We start from the raw sequence: 16,353 nt of genomic DNA, 5'->3' as shown, positions 1-16,353 counted from the left end.
TTATGCACGCACCACATTAACTAAGCCAACGGGTCAAGACTATCAGTAAGTAGCATAGAAGAAAATGGTTGTGTTCACTGGCCCTAATCAAGGGTTAATTGTATGCAGGATTGTTACACTAACAAGCAAATCTAAATTAAAAGAAAAGCATGAACTGAGAACAACTGAGTAAATGTGCTGAACAATTGAGATGGCTGCATCTTGTTGTTATACTAACAAGTAAATATAAAAGAAAAAAATTTTTTTTTTTTGGAAAATTTAATTCTTTAAGGGCCAAAACTAAGGTGCCTTTGGGCTGGCGCAAGTCCCTTGTGCCAGTCCAGGAGTGTCACAAATGTGCCGTAAGGCACGTTTTTGCCTCCTTGAGATTTGGCTGGGCAGGCGCTGGGACGCACGCCGGCCCGTGGAGGCTGAATCCAGCCCCTGTGCTCACCTCGAAGGGGAGGCTTGCATCGGCTGAGCTTTGGAGGGCATTCTGGGGTGGGGAGGAGGCAGCAGGGAGGAGTTTGGGGAAGGGGGGAGGGAGGGCAGAAGGTGATCCCGGGGGCAGGTGGGGAGCGGGAGGCAGGGCTGTAACCCAGCAGATATGCCAAATCCTAGCCCCCATTCCCGAACAGCACGGAGCAGCTACAAGCCGCTCCGCTCTCCTTGAACTTTTGCCACTTCCTGAGGTGGTGCAAGTCCAAGGAGACCCATTGAGGCCGCAGTGGCTTACCCAGGGATAAGGGGAAGAGTTTCCCCTTACCTCCAGCTGAGCCACTTTGGGCCCCTTTCTTGCAATGGATACAGCACAGGCCTCATGGCCTGCCTCTTCCAGAGCAAGATAGGATTGCGCTGCAAATACTTAAAAATCTTTTAAACATTAAGAGAAAAGCATGAGCTGAGAACTGTAATTGAGATGGTTTACAACAAGTTTACTTCTCATAAATCTTTATTTCAAGCCTCACTAGTATCCTGTAAAATGCTAATTTCAGTCACAAGAGGGATTCAGCAGATTACAACTTGCGACTTCAAAATATTATTGGGCTTTGCCTTGAATTGGTGGCAGCTCCACAACCATAACCATAAAATGCAGATTATTAAATTATAAATAAAGTTGCAAATGAAATTATCTGTTTTGGAAGAGTTCTTGCAATCTGTGAATAAATTCTTAGGTACACATTAGCTGTATCCTCTTATGTAAAATGGAATAGTTTGCGATTGAGAAATCCTTTTTGTCTCCCACAGCATGGGTGGTTTCCCTTTCAGAACAAGTTAAAATGTTTTTAATACAATTTTATTTGCCCATTGACATTGTCAAGAAAAACCAGACATATTGTAATAATTATACTATAGTATAAGCAAGATATCCAGCCCATAAGTGGCGCTGTTCCACAATATCAATCAATCAAGACAGTGATTCTGTTAAGATTTTGCTGGTGGAGACCTGCGCTGTAGAACAAAGTTACTTTGTGAAAGCAAATATTACATTATTGAACAAAACTGCTAGGATTCCCCCCCACTCTGGGTTTCTTTCTATAGATCCATCTGTCATGCACATTTTAAACAGCTTTTCTTCACATTTTGTGTAAGGAACTAGAATTCTAACACTGGATGAGGCTCATTTAAAAAAAAAAAATGAATTTTACCATAAGGACATTTTTTCAAAGCTGTGTCTGAGAGTGAAAGAGTAATAAGAAAAGCATGTGCAAAGGAAATAGAGGGAAAGGGCAATCTAGCCAAATAAGAGGACACTCAAGGATGCAGGGAGCCAAACATGTCAATCATAGGTTGTTTTTGTGCCAAAAAATTAAAGCAATCTATTTTTGTATTGGTAAAAGTTATCAAACAAACAGGCTGAAACTTTCAAGGTCCTCTTTTGCCTTTACTGGGCACACTGCTCTTCTAGCATACAGGTGATATAAATCATGGATCACATGAAATATATTCCAAATGCAGTATATATATGATACTATATATATAGTAATGTTATTTCCAGAAAAAATGAATTGCACATAGGAAGAGCAATGAAAGTATGCAGGTATCCATGGCTGTTGTGAGCTCAGTAACACCATTTGTACAGCTGTGAATATTTGTAATACTGCCAATTAAGTCACAGCATTAGGGAAATGACTAGTAAACACTGCTCTCTTATCGGAATGGGGTTATTCTCAAAAGCAAATGCAAGCTTTGATGTCTAAGATGAATGTGTTCGCAACCCTTCCAATTTCATTTTATTTTTCTCCAAAACAAGTGAATGCTGAAAAGCCACTGCACTTTTCTTCAGTGAAAATCAGTTGCAAACGATTGACAGAGATATGTCTCGTAATTGTGACTTGCAAAGATCAATAGAACAGTCTAACACAACTAATTTCTTCAAAATTCACAAGCGGTCTGCAGAAGACTTTTAAGGTAATGCAAAACCCCAATGAAGATGAGAACCAAGGTGAGCACAATAGCCACACTGTAATTAATGACAGGCCACAGTTAAAAGAAGGGCAGTGGGGGAATAAATCCAAGATTGGGGTGCACGTGTTGAGAATGAGACCCTGGCTCTCCAGTGGCAAGACATTGTTTTCAGGCAATCGGCGCTGTGCCTGCATTGTTTCACACTGAATGAAGCCTTCTTTTCCTGATGATAAAGGCAAAATATTGTTTTCAGTGAATGGACAGGGATACTTAGTAAAGCTGAATTAATATATGCCCCCATGAAATACAAATAGGTTGACCGACCAGAAACATTATATAATGTCTCCATATCTCTGCTCTTTCCTCTATATTAAAATGGGAATATTGTCTTTTTTCCTCCCATTGCTCACCTGATTTTGTTACAATGTTGGTGTCACATGGTATGTATTCAGGATATATCCACATGGAGTATACTATATCATGATGTCAATCAATAATATTAAGCAAAGCTTCTAGGCTATGACAAGTTACTTTGGAAATGCCTAAGGGCTTCAGAATATGGACAGTGGTTTCTGACTTTGAACAGTAGTTTCCTTTAAACAGTAGTTTCTGTCATGCCATCTCACAAACTTGGAAGTCACTCCATTTTCAAACGACAGACTATGTGGCATGTTGGAATGCTGCTGTCTAAGTAATACAATGTTAGGCCCTTGGGCATTCAGAACGAGTTGCAGACTCCTTTGGATCTGTGCCATGAAAATGTTCTGACCGGTGAATCTTCTTTGATAGTGTGATCAAATGTTTCTGGTGCATAATAATATAGCTTTCCAGCAAACAGATACCCAAGAACAAATAAGATTCAGTCAAGGCCTGTGACCCCTCACAGGAGTACTTTGGGTATGTGTTTATACTGAAAAATGTATAATAAATAATATGACATACAGGTTTTATAAATGGAAGGTAAAAAATACTTATATTCAGAACACTTAATCTGAACATGCAGCTGCACAGAAAAGGAGAAACATTTCTTTGTACAAATGATTACCTTCATGGCAACTTAACAGGAAATCAAATGAAACTGCAAGTTTCAGTGCCTGGTTGGGATAAATGAAAGGTCGGACTTCCAAAGCTCTCTGTACAGTTTGAAATATTTTTCTTTTCCCTTTTAAGCTTTCTTCCTAGCAATGTATAGCACATATAATTAGCACCTCAGTGTTCTTTGGCTCTCTCCAACTGACTACTATTATCACCTCCTCAGTTCAATATGTGGTTTCCTCTGTCGCTTCTTTTAAATCTTTCCCTTAAATTGACCCCATTTCATATATGACAGAAGGAGCTTCTTAAATAAGGTTCAGCTGTTTATTGCCTTTCTTCTTCACTTCAGAAAATGCAAGAGGCACTCCTGATTTTGAGCTGCTGCTATAACCTCTCCAGGGGACAAGTCACAAGCCTTTGTGCCAGGTGATCCCTCGAACTGGAGCTCTCTATAGATGAATGGTTACACAAGCGGAGTGGCTTTCCTGTAAGTGAATCCGCTCAGTGCTAAGAAGCAAGTTGACTACTCTTTAAAGGCGAGTCAGTCTGTGTATCTGTGGCTCTACCAGCTGTGAACGCTTTTCTCTCTCTTCTGGAGAAAGATACTACATTAGTAGTTTTGTATTTCTGAATATTACCATGTGACACAGCAACATGGTGATTTAGGAAGCCTTGCTATCTCCCAGGGAACACACACAATATGACCAAAAACATTAAACCCAACATTCTGTTCTTTTTTGTCAGAAATATTATTGCTATGCACATTTCATCTCCATCACAAATACCTCATAACTGTTCAGAAAATACCACAAAAATTTGTTTGGCTATGATTTAGCAGATTTAGATGTATGGCCAATTTACAGAAAGGTCCAAGGGAACATAAAATTAAAAATATCCCAATGAACAAATTCAATTACGTCCTGTGGGAAGCTTAGTTAATGATGTCATTGAAATGTTAGCCTATGCTAGATAACGGAGAACTGAGTTTTTATGTTATCACAATGTTCCTTATTTGTTAGTTCCAGGGGGAAGATGAATTAGTGTTAAGATGCAGCATCTAACATCTGAACGAAGAAGTATTAGTAAAGTACTTCATAAGCTAACCAACATCAGGCACAGACCCGTCTATTCAACTGCGAATGCAGACTAACTGTTGCAGACTGTTTGCCCTGGGAAGTCCTTCTAGAGGTGGGGTGGGCAGACTTTCAAATTTAGGGATCCTAGACCTTTAACAATTGTGTAGGAGGGGAAATTTCATCAGGAACAGCTGTTAAAGGTCCAGGATTCCTAATGTTGAAAGTTTGCCCATCTCTGTTCTAGAGTCATGGTACTATGACCGAGAAGGCCTCACCCATATCCTCACCCAACCCACTTCTGATGGCAAGGGAATGTGGAGTAGGGCCTCAGATGTTGTCCTGAGTGCATTTTTTAAGAACTGCTTTTCTAATAAATTGAACACCTCATTGATGTTTCACCAGATGTTTCAAGCATCATGGCTTCCCAAACCAGAAACAGGAGAACCTCTGGAAAGATTTACTTTCAGTTTGTTAGTCTTCATCCAGATCCCATTCAAGGACCTTGACATCTACCCTGGTATCTGGTGGAAATGACAGATAGAGCAGAGTGTCAACAGTATACAGATGGCACCCTACTCCAAATCCCTGATGACCTCTCCCAGCAGTTTCATGTAGGTATTGAAAAACATGGGGGACGAAATTGAACACTATGGCAATCCACACTCCAAGGGCCAAGGTGTCAAACAAGTGTCCCCCCAGCATTACCAACTAGGATCTCTTGGCCAAGGAGTGGAACCACCACAAAACGGTGCCCCCAACCAGGCCAAAGGGCCCAGAAGGATACCATGGTCAATAGTATCAATAGCTGCTGAGAGGTCCAGCACACACTCCCCTGTCTAGTCTCCGACATTCCCCACCAAGGTGACCAAGGCCATCTCCTTCCAGGAGCTGGATTGAAAGGGATCTAGATAATCCACTTCATCTAAGGCCCTCTGGAGCTGAAACACCTGTCTGATCACTTTGTCCAGAAATGGAAGGTTTGAAACTGGCTGGTAATTATCCCGCATGGTGGACTCCAGGGAGGGCTTCTTCAGGAGGGGGCAAATCACCACCCCCTCCATTTTAATACCAATGGCAGTACCCCTTCCCTCAAAGATGAATTTACCAATCCCCTTGTCCACTTGGCCAGCCTCTCCTAGGCAGTTCTAATTGGCCATGTTGGGCAAGAAGCAAGCCGGGGGGCAGATGGCCTGACACTCAAAAGGAGTGTGTCTGCATCCTCATGATCTACAAACTGAAAAGTATCCCACAAATCAGGGCTGAAATATGCCAAAGGGTGCTTTTGCCCTAGAAATTGTCAATGTGGAATCCAAGTTGTGATGGATTCAAGCGATTTTATTGGCAAAATGTCATACAAACATATCACAGCAGACTACTGTGGACTTTCTCCAATCTACTGGTGAGCCAGATAGAATAGACCTCATGCAGCACAGTACTTTCTGCTGGATGACTCTCCGTGTATGTGATGGTAGTTGAGGATACTGCCACAGAATAGGCCCTAAAATGAGCTCCAGCCTGTGTTCAGGTAGAGTCTTGAGTCTGAGTCTTGAGTCTGCCACCATCATTGCTCCTCTTCCTGGTGTCACGCATACACAAAATGAAAGGGCCTCACAGGGACATGCCCATTTGTGCATAGATAGCTGAGAGACTCCATCTGTGCCAGAGGACAATAATGGGAAATAGGCACAGAAGAGCAACTTGATAACTTGTATCATAACTTGGTAACTTCCATGGGACCCAGTTTCCTGAGGCTCCTGCCAGAGCTGACACTCTTGATGGTCTGATAGGCAGGTCTGTATGAACATTCTGTGACTGGGGAGGGGGAAAAGCTCAGTGCAAAAGCACCTGCTTTGCTTGCAGAAGGTTCCAGTTTCAACCCCTGGCATCTTCAGGTAGGGCAGACAGAATTTCCTCTCTAAACCCTTGGAGAGCTGCTACCTATCAGTGTTGAAAATATTGAGCTACATGGATAAATGATCTGGCTCAGTATAAGGCAGCCTCCTATGTATACACAGGAAAAGCAGAGCAAGTATTCTGACTTCAGTTACTGAGGGCACAATTCTAACCAACTTTCCAGCATTGATTCAGTTGTAGAGCAGCTTTACAGTAAGGGAACAAACATACCTTTACCTCGAGGAGGCCTCTGTGACTGGTCCTCTCCTCCACCACCGGATGCAGTGCATGCCCCACTGGCACAGGTGCATCAGTGCTGGAAAGTCAGATAGGACTGGGCCCTAAAAATCTCACTTTTTATTTAAAAAAACACACACACAAAATAGGTGTCTAGCCATTAGGCTTGAAAATATATGAATAATGTCTTGTGAAGTCTCAGAAACCAGAAATGTGTATGAATAAGAGTTTCAATGTGGTGCCAGGGGAAGAGTTTCTAATGCCCTGAATGGCAGAAAAAAATATGGAAAATTTACACATCTGTTCTAGTTGTATAATATATACAAGTTCCAAAATTCAACTTTTCTTGATTTGACATTTTAGTGAAGAGTACAAACTGCTCTGTCAATAACCCCTTTGGCTTTATTTGCAAGTGAGCTCCTAGGCAGAGTCTTCAAGCATCATGATAGTGAATGTCTCAGTTCAAGATAATAACTGCCTAAGCTTCTCCAAGCATAAACTAACTAGACATTTGCACTTGGCACCATTCATTGTGATCCACTGCACAGGAGCAAGCAGTTCAAATAAAGAAAGCAAGAAGGACCACATCAGCAAACAGCATGGGGGAAAAAGATGTGCAGAAGCAAAACCCTCTGAAGAGCAGGCAGCTGCCCTAGGTAGCACCTGCACAGGTATCTTACCTATACTCTACTTCCTGGCTCACACTGTCAGGTGTGACAACCATTTAGTAAGTGGAGACTTACCATGGTGTACATGAAATCAGGTGGTAAGCAAGAATCAGGTGAGGAGGAAGAGTATCCAGAACCTTTGAAGAAAGACCACTGGTACTCCAAAAACTGTATGTACGTGTAGATCAGCGCTGTAGCAACCATATTACCTATGTATTTATTATCTGAATGCACTGCTTTTCCCAATTGTTTTCAAGTGCAAAGAGAATAGTACATAGATTAGAAGGATTCATTATCTAACTCACCATCACCATATAGTAGCCAAAGTTAATTGGTGCAGTAGTGCCCTTATGTGAAATAAATGTAACTCTCTTAAGGACATCTTGGGGGAGTAGAATTGCTGGACATTCAGTCTGTGCATATGTCTTCAATTGAAAAAATGGTTGCCTGCCAAGCTTAAACCAAGTAGGTCTGCAAGGGGGAAAAAAACCGAACACCACCACCAGCAGCAAAATTTGACAAGTGGTGGAATCCAGTTGCTATAGCAGCAAATTACACAAATAAATGAAATGTCTTGGAATGCTAAAAAATATTTGTGGTCTGATTAAGTCATATTCGCAATTTTTGTGAATTTTAAATAGGCAGGCTAAGCAGGCTGCAATGCATGCAAAGGAGAACATTCCTTCTTTGTAGAAAACACCTTCGTACGTTCAGCTGATGTGTACCAATAAAGAATCTGAGGATAATACAATGCTATTTGCTACAAGTGCAAACCTTAACCATAAAAAAGTTATTTTCTTTCTGGAATTGTTGGAATGGACGTTTTTGAAAAGTGCCATTTTTCTATAATTGTGTGAAATGTCTGACAAGTAGAGTAAAATCTACTAAAAGTGCAAACCACTAAGCACTGTTACTGTGCAGTATCCATTTATTTGAAAAAAGGGCTTACAAAGTGCCTCTGGGAAGTCCCAGCATGGAAAATGCAGGACAACGGTGGTTGGTGCTTTTACAAATAGGCCATGTAAGTACAGAACTATAAGACTGCATGACAAGACATTACAGGGAATGGGAAACCTAACTAGCACATCCTGTTGCTGAATAAAAAAAGCATTGCTGATTACAGACATAAAATATTGATTGTATGGATTCCTACTCTATGCAACTCAAGTTCTTGCTCTTACTCAGAGCAATGGTGACATCAATCACAATGAAGATATAAATGCTAGTAGCTCATTCATATACAGATTGCCCTTAAGAAAGAGGAAGAGCTTGAAACACTAACAGCACAAGCCTAGGCATGTCTTCTCAGAAGTCCCATTTTTTTCAAGGCTGCAATCTAAGTCTATCTATTGCCATTTACTATCAGTAATCAGCAGTATCAGCCCCCCCCTCCTATTATTCTCTTTTTCTGCAGAGACAGCCTTTTGAGTTATTTGGCCACATCCCACATACTCATGCATCTGAGCCATACAACTTAAGTGAGCTCAGGTTGATTAGTTTGTGCCACTAACTTTTAAAAGCATTTAAAATGTGAATTTGTCCTTAAATTAATGGTAGAAGGCCCAATCCTACCAAACTTTCCAGCACACATGCAGCTGCAATGCAGCCCTCACCTTGAAGAGGCTTTTGTAACTGTTTCCCCACGATAGGATGCAGCATGTGCCCCATTGGCAAGGCTGCAAGAGTGCAGGAAAGTTGGACAGAACTGAGTCCAAATCAGCAATGAATACCCATATGTAACTGTTACCATTATTTAAACTTGCAGTATTTAGAATTACAGCATTTTCTCTAAAGGATATTTAGTAGTGAAATGAGTTCACTTGAAATATTTGTATATTCTATGCAATTGTTCTTTTGCATCTTAGGGCGCAATCCTAATCCCTTATGGGCTTTCCAGCACTGACATAAGGGCAATGCAGCTTTGAGGTAAGGGAACAAACATTCCCTTACTTTGAGGAGGCCTCCGTGAGTGACACCCAACTGCAGGATGCAGCACATGTCCCATTGTCACCGCTGACATAAGGGGTTAGGATTGCGCCCTATGTCAGTACTTTCTAGCACTGACAAAGCGGTTCCAATGGGACGTGTGCTGCATTCTGCAGTTGGGTGTCACTCATGGAGGCCTCCTCAAAGTAAGGGAATGTTTGTTCCCTTACCTTTTTTCTTTGCAGCCAAATCACTGCAATGATCTACACTGGAGGGTTTTATTCTCTCCTATGAGCAGCTGCCACTTTTACCAGTCTAGAAAGAGATAGTCTTGTTACATGAAATGTATCCAGACAATCTGGTCTGCAAATGAACAGTTTGGCCTAGGACTTTATGGCTATGGTTGAACCAAGAAGATCAGTTAATTGGGAATGCATGGTGGAACACAGTAAATTATTCAGTTCCCATTTCCTCATTCCAATTCTGCCAGTTTGCCAATAACTTTTAGCAATCAAGGCAAAACACCTAAAATGATTAGACCAAAGAACTATTGCTTAAATCCTGACCACAAAAAAAATAAAAAAAAAATCAATAGAAATGTTGGCTTCACTGGTGTGTTCCACAAGAACATCATTCATATCGCTTTACTATATCCCATTTAGTCTAAATCATTTTTCAATGAAGATGCTCTGGAGACCTGGTACTTTCTTTGGCATTAGATCAACGTTTGTCCTGATTTATTAAATGTGCAAGACTTGCTAACTATTAAAAATAACATTGGGACAGATGGTAACTGCATGTGTAAGCTGGATGCATCACACACTCTGAAATCTTCATCTTAAGGACAAGCATCTGAAAAACAACGTGTGCAGAAGATTGCCCCATTTACCCTTCTGTACAAAACAAGATTACATAACCATTTAAACGTCTGTTTTCACATTTTGTTAACCCCAATCAAGGATTTCGGATTCCTTCCTACAGCCCAATCCTAACCAACTTTCCAGCTCGAGTGCAGCCATGCCAATGGGTTACACACTGCATTCTGTGAGGTGGAGCAGACACAGAGGCTTTCTCAAAGTAAGGGGATGTTTGTTCCCTTACCTTGGGGTTGCACTGCAGTTGTATTCATGCTGGAAAGTTGGTTAGAATTGGGCTGTGTGTTACTATTCTGCTTTAAAAAAACGTAACAGGAAAAATCTTATACAAGTATTAAATTATAACGTACTGGCACATCACTCCTACAATTATCAAGTTTCTAGTTCCATAAAAGCAGGCCATGCTTCCACACAAGATTTTGTTTTCTTTTAACATAAAGCCAGCTCATTTCTTTCTGACTACTTCAATAAGAAGAACAATTCAATGCTGAAAATGCCATAAAATGAACAATACGATAGTCATGGACCAATTCTATCGTTGTAATGCTATGGTGGATCTCACAATGCACCACTGCATCATATGGGCTGATAGCAAGGAAGCCAGTAAGCTCTATCCTGGCAGCGGCGGGCAGTAGACCAGTCACTGGAGCATATAACATGGCAGTAGGGGCAGATCATGGCCAGGACCAGATATGGGGCAGATCTCGGTGTCAGTGAAATCCAGAGCCTTTGGCCTGGGCTTGATATGCCTCCTCAGACTTAACAGGTATACATCAGCAAAACAGCTGGCGTCACACTGAGTAGGCCCATTGGGGACCAAGCAATGACAGAGGAGGTAAGTTAAAAATTTTAAACTTATCTCTCCCCACCAGCCTGGTCCGATGTTGGCCTGTTGGATGTAGTGCATCAGCATCCTTGCATCACACAAGGTTGGCCAAGGTTAGGATTGGGCCTTAAGGTTCTCTGATGCCTAGAATGTCAAGTAAGCATGCAATGGAGGATTCCTTATGTGGAAATTGTCCTGGCATTGCTTGTGTTTCATTTTGGCCCACAATGCAAGATCCTAATTGTCCATAAAAACAAGGGCATATCTAACAATTAGTAGGTAGGATGAAATCCTAAAGCATTGTCAGGAAGCTCACTTTAATGCATAATGCATAATTCAAGGAGTTACCATTACTTTATTCTCTGATCTCACAGGCACAACAGCCCATGACCCATCTGAGTCCATCATCAGGGCCTCTGAGAGGACCTCTGAGAGGAATTTTATCAGGGGGTACAAAGGGGTTTCTTTTAACCCCCCTTTGCAAAGGGAGAAGGGTGAAACAGGATGGGGGGAAGGTGGAAACAGCTGGAAAAGACTTTGGAGCCCAGGTCTACCCATCCAGGTGGCATTGGCAGCTAGATACAGTAATATGGAAAACCAAACACACTCCGAAGTCTCTCTAAAATCTTTTAAATATAGAAAATCATGCAGAAAATTAGCATAATCATATCTAGGCTCACACTAGAATGGGAAGTGTTCTGTGTGTACGAAAACTTGCTTCTGCAGCAGCTGTAGTCTTGCAGCTGTGTCCCTGATCTATACGCTTCTTCATTGTAAGCAGATTCACAAGCCAAAGAGCTACTGTAGCTGCCAGTTTCATCCCAGATTTGACACTGTGCTGTCGCATATGCTTTCCTCAGCCCAGCATATATGGCTTGCCAGCAGCTGCAGCCGCATGCTCATGGTAGTGTCCCCAGCATCCCATGTGGGCAACAAGTCTGAGGAGACAGGAAAATAAGATCCCAGGAAATTTCTGGGTCTCCTCCTTTGGTTCCTGGGTCCCCTTTTTGACCCTGGGCCTGAATACAAATTACCCTCTTTACCCCCTTCTACTAGGTCCTGTCCATCTTTCCCTATCTCACACTTCTAAATGGTTGCATTTTTATGTACCCCTTCCTGTCAGCTTTTAATACTGTCTGCTTTGAGATCTGGTGCTGTGTGCCTCACAGAGATCCTTTCATCAAAAATATGAAAGCACATGTGGCCCCTGGGACACCATGTACCTCAGGAACAAAGTGCCAGGTAAGGCACCGTGAGTTTAGCATCTGTGTGAGGAGAAGGGGAAGGCAAGTGGACCTCTGAGTTTTGGAGAAGGAGAGGGAAGTCTCCTTGAGTTGTGCAGAGGAGAGGAAGAAGAGAAGAAGGTAAGTGTACTCTTTCTAACTCTTTGTCTTCTAACCTTAAATCAACCTTAGATCAACATTGAAAATTAGCTTTACCTTTAGCTTAGCTTTACCTAAGCTTTACCTAAGTTAGCACCTAATCTAACCTGAGGGAGGAATTCTAAGGTCCAGCAAGTTGGGGCACAGGACCTAGCTGAGGGCAATAAAAATAAATACGTAAGTGCGTACAGAGGTCTACTCTGAGCAGGGGCAGAGTCCTACTTCTGAGTAAGAGCCCAAAGTACAGGCACTTGGAAAAATAAATAAAACAGAGGAGGATAAAGTGGAAAGCAAGTTTTTCTACTTGGTTTAAATTAACCCTATACTGAACCCAAGTGAAAGTTAATCTAAGTTAGAACATAATCTAAAGGTTCAGTAAATTAGGACACAGGATCTAGGTAAGAGCAATAAATAAATAAATAAATAAATAAATAAAGGTGCACACTTAATAAAAGCAGAATTTTTATTTTTAAAAATAAAATTTTTATTTTTATTTTTAAAAGCACCAGAGAAGCAGTTGGCCCTCTGGATGGTGAGGGAGGGAAAGGGGAGATAAAAGAGACTTAGAGATGGCAGAGAAATTAAATGAGTTCTTTGCATCTGTCTTCACGGCAGAAGACCTCGGGCAGATACCGCTGCCCGAACGGCCCCTCCTGACCAAGGAATTAAGTCAGATAGAGGTTAAAGAAAAGATGCTTCAGACCTCATTGATAAATTAAAGATCAATAAGTCACTGGGCCCTGATGGCATCCACCCTAGAGTTATTAAGGAATTGAAGAATGAAGTTGCTGATCTCTTGACTAAAATATGCAACTTGTCCCTCAAAACGGCCACAGTGCCAGAGGATTGGAGGATAGCAAATGTCACACCAATCTTTAAAAAGGGAAAGAGGGGGGACCCAGGAAACTATAGGCTGGTCAGCCTAACATCTATACCAGGTAAGATAGTGGAATGCCTTATCAAAGATAGAATCTCAAAACACATAGACGAACAAGCCTTGCTGAGGGAGAATCAGCATGGCTTCTGTAAGGGTAAGTCTTGCCTCACGAACCTTTTAGAATTCTTTGAAAAGTTCAACAGGCATGTGGATGTGGGAGAACCCGTGGACATTATATATCTGGACTTTCAGAAGGCATTCGACACGGTCCCTCACCAAAGGCTACTGAAAAGACTTCACAGTCAGGGAATTAGAGGGCAGGTCCTCTCCTGGATTTAGACGTGGTTGAAGACCAGGAAACAGAGAGTGGGTGTCAATGGGCAATTTTCACAATGGAGAAAAGTGAAAAGCGATGTGCCCCAAGACTTAGGATGCAGGTCTCTTGTTATCAGGTGTGCTCCCTGGGGCATTTGGTGGGGCCGCTGTGAGATAAGGAAGCTGGACTAGATGGGCCTATGGCTGATCCAGTGGGACTGTTCTTATGTTCTTAATATTCCATCTTATGTGCTTTTATCTTGCTCAAGACATTGGGTCTATTGTACAGGTGTATAAACTGATGATGAAGTCTTCTCCAAACTCCACTTCCTTGTACTGCAGCAAATATTGGTTGTAGAACAATGTGTGGCAGTAAGATTCCAGAAGGCCATTTTGCCACACACCCCTTCCCACAGTATGTTTCCGTGGCCCCTGATAATTCACTCCTGAGGTTTGGGGGCCTATAAGTGGAGAGGATGGAGTAGTAAGGCTGCATACTTGAAATGAATGCTGTTGAAATAACTTATACTTAGACCAAGTAAATTGTTTAGGATCAGCACAAAACTCTGAAAGCTTCTTGGATGCCAGCCAATATAGCACTCCAAACTTACATTTGTTTTAAATTAACCAAGAAATCCACATATTTTAAAGGACAAATATTTAGTAAACCCTTAGGGACCCATTCTCTGTTGCTATTTTACCCTCTGTCACCCCATCTGACTCTTGTCATACAAATGTTCTCTGTTTTTGACCTGCAATTAAAATACTGGCAAGAAACAACTGATGATTTGGGAGATGGCATGATTATGCTGCACAATGTTAAAAGCATTATATAAATTGCTGGCTTGGGTTTTTCGAGGTTAATGGGTGAGTGGATGGTAGGTTGACAGTTAAGCCACATCTGCATTAACAGTGAGGGCACCTGATGAGTCCATGTTCTTAGGAAAGCAGATGTTATGGAGACAGAGAGTGAAATACGTCCACTGGTACAAATGATATTCAATCTGTAGACTTAGGGCGCAATCCTAACCCCTTATGTCAGTGCTTTCCAGTACTGGCATTGCAGGGCCTTTGGGAAGTGTGCTGCATCCTGCAGTTGGGTGTCACTCACAGAGGCCTCCTCAAAGTAAGGGAATGTTTGTTCTCTTACCTCAGAGTTGCATTGCCCTTATGTCAGTGCTGGAAAGCACTGACATAAGGGTTAGGATTGCGCCCTTAGTGTATGATAATGACTAAGAGACGGGCAGCCCAATCCTGAGCTGCCCGGGGTGCCCAGCCTCAGCAACACCAAGAACGGCTGCCGCCGGTCCTGTGCACCCCAGGCTACCGTGGGCGACACCTTAGGAGAAGGGGACTTTCATCCCCTTCTCCCGAGAAAGGGAAGCAGCCCCACAATGGGGCTGCTTACTTTACCACCGACCAAAAGGTCGGTGGTAAAGTAAAGGCGTTTGTGTAGGGCGCCGAGCCCTCCATGAACGCCTTGGATCCAGTGGAGCGGAGCTCCACGGGACCTGCCTCCATCCCTCCCCCAGCACGCCTCCTGCCCGCCCCCCTCCCCACCCCTGCCTTGCCTCCCCCTGCCCTCACTCCGCCCCCACCGGCCTCCCCCTTCCCCACCCCACCCCCACTTACCGTGACACAACTCTGTGGTCTGTGAGACCGCCGAGCCACGGAGGCTGGGTTCCCGCCCCACACTAGCCCGGCGCTGGACTAGCACATTTACGGCACATTTGCGACAATGCATGGCAGCCCAAAGCCGCGGCACCGAGCCCAGGATTGGGCTCTGAGATGCGAATTAGGAATCCTCAGTTTAAAATCATATGCGATTCAACTCTACCCATATAAACCTGCCTGTACATTATGGTCCGGAGAGGGGATCTTGCTTTTTATTTCATTACCATCCCAGGTACAGTTGATGGGCATGTGCAGTAGAGACTTTTTAGTTGTGGAAGACTGCTGGCTCTGTCTGCGTATGCGCAACCTCCTGATTTTAGAAATGGGCTATGTCAGAAGGCCAGATGCAAGGGAGGGCACCAGGATGAGGTCTCTTGTTATCTGGTGTGCTCCCTGGGGCATTTGGTGGGCTGCTTTGAGATACAGGAAGCTGGACTAGATGGGCCTATGGCCTGATCCAGTGGGGCTGTTCTTATGTTCTTAGTTAATAACAGCCATGTTTAACTGCATTTTTCTTGGATTTCTAATTTGTGCGAAGTTCCATTGAGTGCTACTGGATTTTATTTTGCTTTCAATTATTTTGTTGATTATTGTTTATAGGATGATTGTTAGCTGCCTTGACATCATATGATCATGGAAAGGCAGAACATAAATATTTTAATACAAAATAATATAAATCCTGCCTCAGCGCAAACTCAATTATGTAGTTTTAAAGAAACTTGTATTTTTAAACCACGGTTCCCAATCTGTAAGATAAGGATAATAATACTTACTTTGCTTACATATCTGTTGAAAGGATGAAATGACATACCTGAAACTTTCTGAACATCCCAGAAGTACTGTATAAATACTAGTAGTATTAAGAACTGTGATTTCACAGGCCTACAAAATTGAGGGTCAGAAAAGTTTTTCCCAAACTTTATGGTGGTTTGGTATGATTTTGGGGTGCAGTTTCCAAAAATGGCATGTTTTGCCCTATCACATCTAGTTTTGGAGATATAGCATAGCTTCTTTAGTGAATGGTTCAAGCAGTTTCCTCATGAGGAAGCTGCTTGAACCATTCACTAAAGAAGCTATGCCGTGTCTCCAAAACTAGACATGATAGGGCAAAACGGATGCCATTTTTTTGAATCAGCACCCCAAATATACCCAGGAATAGGTGTAACGTTTAAGGAAGCAAA

General features: G+C 42.4%; 1 protein-coding gene across 4 annotated transcripts in view; it reads right to left on the bottom strand.

Annotated features, from left to right (window-relative positions):
* Nucleotides 1-16,353, bottom strand: part of AIG1 (androgen induced 1) — a 102,647-nt gene that overhangs the window by 47,282 nt on the left and 39,012 nt on the right. The window contains exon 4 of one of the 4 annotated variants that reach the window (XM_066611257.1): nucleotides 13,416-13,959. The exons of the other annotated variants lie outside the window; for them this stretch is intronic. Coding sequence (XP_066467354.1) covers nucleotides 13,939-13,959 — 21 coding nt within the window. The 3' untranslated portion in view covers nucleotides 13,416-13,938. Of the gene's footprint in view, nucleotides 1-13,415; nucleotides 13,960-16,353 lie in introns of those variants that run through there. 4 annotated transcript variants of the gene reach the window in all.

This window comes from Tiliqua scincoides, chromosome 1 (assembly GCF_035046505.1).
Source record: "Tiliqua scincoides isolate rTilSci1 chromosome 1, rTilSci1.hap2, whole genome shotgun sequence".
Taxonomy (NCBI): domain Eukaryota; kingdom Metazoa; phylum Chordata; class Lepidosauria; order Squamata; family Scincidae; genus Tiliqua; species Tiliqua scincoides.
The sequence above is the reverse complement of the archived record's forward strand: the minus strand, read 5'-3'. Positions and strand labels throughout refer to the sequence as shown.